The sequence below is a fragment of the Cannabis sativa genome, chromosome 5, assembly GCF_029168945.1.
Source record: "Cannabis sativa cultivar Pink pepper isolate KNU-18-1 chromosome 5, ASM2916894v1, whole genome shotgun sequence".
In the NCBI taxonomy this organism is placed as follows: Eukaryota; Viridiplantae; Streptophyta; class Magnoliopsida; order Rosales; family Cannabaceae; genus Cannabis; species Cannabis sativa.
The window spans coordinates 32,414,883-32,422,055 of record NC_083605.1 but is presented as its reverse complement, the minus strand read 5'-3'; the positions used below and the strand labels follow the sequence as shown (position 1 = coordinate 32,422,055).

At 34.9% G+C, this 7,173-nt stretch overlaps 1 protein-coding gene across 2 annotated transcripts; it reads left to right on the top strand.

Annotated features, from left to right (window-relative positions):
• The first annotated feature begins 2,603 nt into the window (after positions 1–2,603).
• Positions 2,604–5,975, top strand: LOC115716266 (E3 ubiquitin-protein ligase At1g12760). 2 transcript variants are annotated; one of them, XM_030645029.2, is made up of 5 exons: positions 2,604–3,798; positions 4,326–4,448; positions 4,547–4,679; positions 5,037–5,201; positions 5,324–5,975. In XM_030645029.2, the coding sequence occupies exons 1-5, from the start codon at positions 3,257–3,259 to the stop codon at positions 5,489–5,491; spliced, it is 1,131 nt and encodes a 376-aa protein (XP_030500889.2). In that variant the 5' UTR covers positions 2,604–3,256; the 3' UTR covers positions 5,492–5,975. The 2 variants fall into 2 exon arrangements, with proteins under 2 accessions (XP_030500889.2, XP_030500888.2); XM_030645028.2 differs by having other exon boundaries at positions 2,863–3,798; positions 5,034–5,201.
• Positions 5,976–7,173: the final 1,198 nt, after the last annotated feature.

Here is a 7,173-nt window from a genome sequence, read left to right as displayed (position 1 = left end):
CTCAGTTTGGGGAATACTATCACGAATGGACTCATCCATGTGATATCTCATAAGCATCAGACAACAACGATTGGAATGCTCCTAATTCTCATAGGACATTCTATCCTTTTCAGTGGTATCATGAGTAGGTTTCGGAGGTGCATCAGTTCTCAAGGCCAAATCCACTCTCATGAGAGTTGAATTCATCATGAGAGATTCTACCAATTGCTTGTGGTTAGTTCTGTTCAGCGTCAACATGGCAGAGGTTCTTGGATTGCTTAAAGCTAATGAGAAACAAGAGCAATAACCATTAAATGCATGTTATAACATAATCATGCCATTTGTTCTCTTTTCTCATAAATAAATGATCGCAAAATAACAAATGATCATTATGCATGCTAGAGTTCTCAGACAAATTAACAAGATGGAACTCATACACAGGTAAGAACAATTTATTAAATATTATAATCAAATACATTAATTCACTATCGAAAGGATAGATAAATTGTGATTCATAATATTTAATAATTTTCTTCACCATACTAAGCATCTTTAATAAGCAACCATCATCGATAGGATAATTAATTACTTATAAAGATCTTAATGTTATTTGGAGGAAAATACAATACTTAAATAAATTAATATTTAAGTGTTCCTCATTACCAAACAATTTTACATGCTTAATCTTACGATAGGTAAGAAAATAAGCATTAATTGTTTAAATAAACATTAATTTATGACATAACAAGATAATATTAATAACTAAGATTATGAATAAATTCATGAATTAATATTATGCATAAATTAAGATGTGAAAATGATAGAATGCTAAAAAATGGAATAAATTGGTGAAAAATGGCCCAAAATTTGACCTTGCACGCGCCCCCACGCGCCCAGTTTTTTTTTTTTTTAAACTTGTCGTACGACATGTCGTTTTGAAAAACGACATGTCGTTTGGTAGAAACGACGCATCGCAGGGTCATAAAACGACCCGTCGTTTTTTGCTGGAAATGGGCTGAGCCTTCGTGCGTACGACATGTCGTTTTCGGCAAAACGACATGTCGTTTGGGGAGGACAACGTGTCGCAGGGTGAAAAACGACCCGTCGTTTTCTGCCCCAAAACGACCTTCATTCAATGCAAAACGACACGTCGTTTGGCTGACAGAGCCAAAAGACATATCGTTTTTCTGCTCCAAAAAATGACGTTTTTCACCCATGATAAAAGACATGTCGTTTGACCGACAGAGGCAAAACGACAAGTCGTTTTTCGTCATCCCTGTCACCCAACAAACTTCCCCATGGGTCCGCGGGTCTGCAACTCGGATCGGCGCGACCCATTTCGTGACCCGATTGGTTGGAGCATTCCCGGCCACCAAAACCAACGACGTTTGAGGGGTTTTGTTCCATTTTCAACCCTCTATCAATTTCTTCCATTCATTTCATCCATTTTTACAAAAAAAAAAACATTACTCATAAAATACAACAGATTTGAAAAAACCTTTCACTATTGATGAACACCTCCATAGCAATAAAATAAAAAACCATAGAAAATATATATAAACCCATTTAAAGAGTAAATCTCATATTTACATTTCATGAAACATATAAATCCGAAAAAGACAAAAAATTGTAATAAATTTCAGATTTAAAAAATAAAATGGGTTAGTTCAAACTATTATGGAGCTCTAAAATCAAATATACTAGCTCTGATACCAATTGTTAAATTATCATATAGATTATGAGATATTCAAACACATTAAATTCTAATCTTCCTTACTCATAATCATTAACCAAGATCTATATTTTATTTAGAGCATCACAAACTAAAATAAACATACATACCTTCCATTGATGAACCATCCATTTGATCCATGTTAGAGCATCCAAGAATCCAAACAATGCAATGTAAAACCAAGATTGGAGAGGAGCACAATGTGGAGTTATCCCCTCTTCACCTTATTACCATTAACCTACCTTAAAACCACTTCTTCATATATAACATATATATATATATACATCTCATGCCCCTTTAACCCTAAAGGGTTATTTACTAATTGGGCTTAAGTGGTCCAATAATGGTATACTATAATTTAATGGGTCAATTATAGTTTTAAGGGTGCTCTCATGTGCCTCTAACATAATATATGATTATTAACCATCTCATTATGGTAGTGAACAAATATTGGACACATAGTTAATGATTGTGTTTATGATATTAAACTCATGATTATATTAGTCCACAAATAATTCTAATAGTACTTTGTTTATGTTTATGTTTTGCAAACATAGTGTTAATGATATTGCTCATAAATTCGCTAAATTAGTTCTTTCTTGAGATGTTGTGCAAGTATGGTGGTCGTATCTACTTGATTTAAGTCTTTTTTTTTTTTTGACTTTTTTAGCAGTTGCCTAATGAAGTTGTTTCTGTAATAAAAAGAAATTAATGAAAAATGTTGAGCAAAATAGTACAAAGGAAGGTAGAGGATTTTTTTTTTTCTTTTTACTGAATTTAATAGGTCACGTTCAGTTCGGAATTCGGATGAATCAAGAAATAATTATGGGACCCACTTATCTGATTGTTCTCTATATTATGTCTCTCTCGATATATATGCAATAATTGTTTTCTCCAAAAACATAAAATAAAAAATGTAATAACTTTCTCTCAAAAAAAAATGTAATAACTTATACTGTATCACCAAATACGACCAAAACGAGTTTCTTTATCTAAGAATTTATAAAAATTATTCTCAGTTATTTAGTCTAAAAAAATCAATAAATAAAGAAAAATATTATAATTCATTAAAGAAAATTCTAACAAGTTTCAATCCATAGAAACAAAATTTTAGATATCTTATCTCCTATCTTTATCTTATGTTGCATGTGAGTTATTAATATTTAATTATTTTATTACAAAAAGTCTAATTAAATCGAAAAAGAGAGATGCAACTGGCATGCTTTTTTTTTTTAAGGGAATAGATAGTAGATAATAATAATGGTAATTTTTTTTTAAAAAAAAAAATTATTTAAAGATTCATTTAAAATAAAATTATGTAAAGATTTATAAAACTAATTATTCAAAAAAAAAAAAGAAAAATTGATGAAATACATCGTCATTATCGTCTCTCCCTTTCAGAAAACAAAAATTTCAACTTTTCATATCCAATTTTCTGCTTGACCTTATCGATTCCCGAGTTTGATGGGCTAAACTGTATCAACTCAGCGAGTTAGGGTTCGAATCAATTGATAAAATTTCCCAATTTGGCTGTCAAATCATATCATGGCGTCGGTAAGATCTCCTAACAGATCATCTGAAGATATTGTGGATACGACGCCGTTTCTGGGTGGCTCTTCCGATGAGAGCAATTCCGGCCGTCGATTTGTTCAGAGGCAGAGTTTGCGACAGGCTGCGCGGTTCCTTCGCCAGGCGAGCAGCCGGAGGATGATGCGTGAGCCATCGATGCTCGTGCGTGAGACCGCAGCCGAGCAATTGGAGGAGAGGCAGAGCGATTGGGCGTACTCGAAACCCGTGGTGATACTCGATATTATTTGGAATTTCGCGTTCGTAGTCGTGGCGGCCACGGTTTTGGTTCTTAGCCGGACTGAATCCCCGGATGTGCCCTTGAGGTTGTGGATTATTGGGTACGCTTTTCAGTGTATTCTACATGTGGTGTGCGTCTGCGTCGAGTTTCGCCGCCGGCAAAGGCAACAGAGCCGCCCTAATTCGGTGGAAGAAGGGAGTGGTGGGAATTTGAGTTATGGGTCGAGGGAGGATTCTAGCCAGTATGTGTCATTGGCTCAGATAGACGACGATGGTAACAGGTACATTCTTGTTAATGTTGATAGTTTCGAATTGTGAATTGTATATTGTCTTATGAAATTATGGTATCTGGATTGGTGAGAAGGAATTTGGAGTGGTTGTGTTTTGTTTGAAAAGATCGAATCTTGTTCCTTTCATTACACTAAATTAATACTTATGGACCATTCGATACAAATGTGTCTATGCTTGAAATACAAATGTGTATAAACCTTCCTAAATTTTGATGTTTGTACTCTTTTTTTTTTTTTTTGATTATTAGCTCTGTACATTTGCGAAACCTGTAATATAATGTAGCTGGACGTGGTTTGAGTTTATGTCAAATGATATGTCCAGAGTTCTGTTGTAATCATCATCATCAATCATCACAATTACTGTTTTGTTAAGGATGATGATGATGATCACCACAATGATAATGATGAGCTGTGCACGATAATCTAAAGTTGTTAGGTATAGTTGATACTTTAGACCATGTGGGATTGCTCAAAGTGATATATTTACTCACTCATTGTTTCCTGATTTTCTATCTCAGCAATGTAGCAAAGCACCTGGAATCTGCAAATACAATGTTTTCATTTATCTGGTGGATTATTGGGTTCTACTGGGTATCTGCGGGTGGTCAAACTTTAGCACAAGCCTCTCCGCAGCTTTACTGGTTATTGCTCCTCTCTTTCTCTCTTTTCTTTCTGAAACAATGAAATTTACTAGTGCAATACATCTTAACTTCGTATGATATTTGTATTTGGTCCACAGGCTCTGTATTATTTTCCTTGGATTTGACGTGTTCTTTGTGGTTTTCTGCGTTGCGCTGGCTTGTATTATTGGGATTGCTGTTTGCTGCTGCCTTCCTTGCATTATTGCTCTTCTTTATGCTGTGGCAGACCAGGTTTGTCTTCTGATTTTTGTGGGCTAAATCCATGAGTTGTCCAATATCAACAAAAAGTAGCAGATCCATTTGTGATGGTGCTAATATTAGGATGTGAAACTGGCTCATTTTCCATGTTTATCGGAGACATGCTTTTGTTGGCACTTTCATCCTATACATTCTGCTTCATTCTATTTCTTTTGACATTTTCTCAAAGAATCTATTTCACTTTTAGTTACTACGACAATTTCCACTCATTTTTATTTAAATAAACTTATGACCATTTCCACCATTATTTTGGCCATCCATTTATGCTTTTGGAGGATTGCTCTTTTCTGGAATCCTTTGATAATGTAGTATGGTTCATTGTTAAAGCAGGAGGGAGCATCCAAAGAAGACATTGAGCAGTTGTCTAAATTCAAGTTTAAAAAAATGGTCAATAATGATAAACTTTCTAGCGATGAACAAGGATCTCTTGGAGGCATAATGACTGAGTGTGGCACTGACCCACCAGTCGAGCATGTTCTTTCACAAGAGGATGCGGTACATGGACCTACCTTATTTATGGCAAAAAATCTTTCTTTTAAGTTTGATTTTGTCGGATTAGTCAATTTATATGTTCATCTTGGTAATTTTTAAATTTTTATGCCTATGGCAATTTGTAGGAGTGTTGCATCTGCCTTTCTTCTTACGATGATGGTGTAGAACTGAGACAACTTCCCTGCGGTCATCACTTCCATTGTTCCTGCGTTGATAAGTGGCTTTTTATCAATGCTACTTGCCCTCTCTGCAAGTACAACATTTTAAAGAGCAGCATTTGTGTAGAAGTTTAGTGGATTGCTGAAGTATTATGAAAAATCATCTCAATACCTAGGGTTCTTGGCATGGGTTCTTGGCATTCACTGTCGCTATATTGTTAGTTGATAGTTGTATGCAGAGCTTGTTTGCTCGACTTCATGTGGGCGTCTTCTGTGTTGGTGTTGTTTTACCTAGTCGTCAATAACGACCATGACTCGTTTTCACTTGTTTATGATGTAAATTGGTGTGCAGAGGCCACAGGAGCATATTGGTGGATGACTTGTAGTGTAATGGGAGAGTCATTTTCTTCCCTTTGTATTCGTCTTATTTCTATATGGATGGGTTTATGCGTCTAAGGCTCGTATACCATTTTAAGGCAAGTAAAAATATGTGAAGAGGAAAAGGAGAGAAAGAAAAATAATCATGGTGATGCCCAAAGGAACATGCCAAACTTTGTGCCTTTCTTGTGTAGTTTTCAACTTTTTCATAATTAGTGGCGCCCTCTAAATTATACAGTCACATGTTTTTGTTGTTGTTTGTCCTTTTTTTTATGGGCTATTTTCAAAAGTGTGGAAAAAATTATTAAGGTTATGATAAATATGGCATAAAAAGTAAATACCACTAAATATGGCATTATTTAACCAATCAAACTAAAAACATAGATTTTTTTTTCTAAAAAAAACTATATAAAACATTAAAAAGAAATCTGAATTTAAAATTCATAAAAATAAAACTTAATTAAATTACCATAAAAAATATTAAAATTCTCTTCATATTTATTTTTTTAAAAAAATAAAACAAATAAAACTATAGTGATTGCCGAAGTTGTCACTCGTGCCGGAAAGTCACCGGAGTTTATGTCGGCATTGGAAAAGTCATCGGAGTAGCCGCCGGTGCCGGAAAAGTTATCGGAGTTACTGTCGGCGCCAAAAAAATCGTCAGAATTAGTATTGTTGCTGGAAAAATCACCAAGAAACCAGTTTCTTGGTGATTTTTCTAGTAATTTTACCTGTGACAATGCCAAATTCGACGACTATTCTGGAGTTTGATGTCAGTGTCGAAAAAGTCGCCGGAGTAGTTGCTGGTGTTGGAAAAATCGTCAGAGTTATTGCCGGCGTCAAAAAGTCGTCAGAATAGGCATTGTCGCCAGCAAAATCATTAGAAAAATCATCAAAGTGGTTTTTTCATCAAAAAACCGGTTTCTTCACCAAGAAAGTGGTTTCTTCATCAATGAACTAATTTTGTTACACAACAATAATAAAGATTATGAAAACAAAACAAAAATGATATACACTAAAAATAATTGAAACTAGTTTCATCAATCAACCAAATAGAGAAAAAAATACAAAAAAAATTACCAAGAAAAAAACCAGTTTCTTGGTGATTTTTCTGATAATTTTCCGGCGACAATGCCAATTCTGACGAATTTCCGTAAGTCTACTGTCGGTACTGAAAAAGTCACTGGAGTAGCTGCCGGTGTATTAGTCGTCAGAGTTGTTACCAACGCCAGAAAAGTCGTCAGAATTGCCATGGTCGTCAGAAAAATCACCGGAAAAATTACCAAAAAACTGGTTTCTTCATCAAGAAATTAGAAACCAGTTTCTTGGTAATTTTATTGGCGACTATGTCAATTCTGATGACTTTTCCAAAGTTTACTGTCGGTGCCGGAAAAGTCGCCGGAGTAGCTGCTAGCGTCAGAAAAGTCGTCAGAATTGGC

What these genes read in the sequence shown, in the direction of transcription:
- LOC115716266 (XM_030645028.2), top strand. Translation starts at nt 3,257, where the DNA reads ATGGCGTCGGTAAGATCTCCTAACAGATCATCTGAAGATATTGTGGAT. An exon ending in GCCTCTCCGCAGCTTTACTG is followed by an intron (nt 4,449 to 4,546) that starts GTTATTGCTCCT and finishes TTTGGTCCACAG; the next exon opens with GCTCTGTATTATTTTCCTTG. An exon ending in TTCTTTCACAAGAGGATGCG is followed by an intron (nt 5,202 to 5,323) that starts GTACATGGACCT and finishes GGCAATTTGTAG; the next exon opens with GAGTGTTGCATCTGCCTTTC.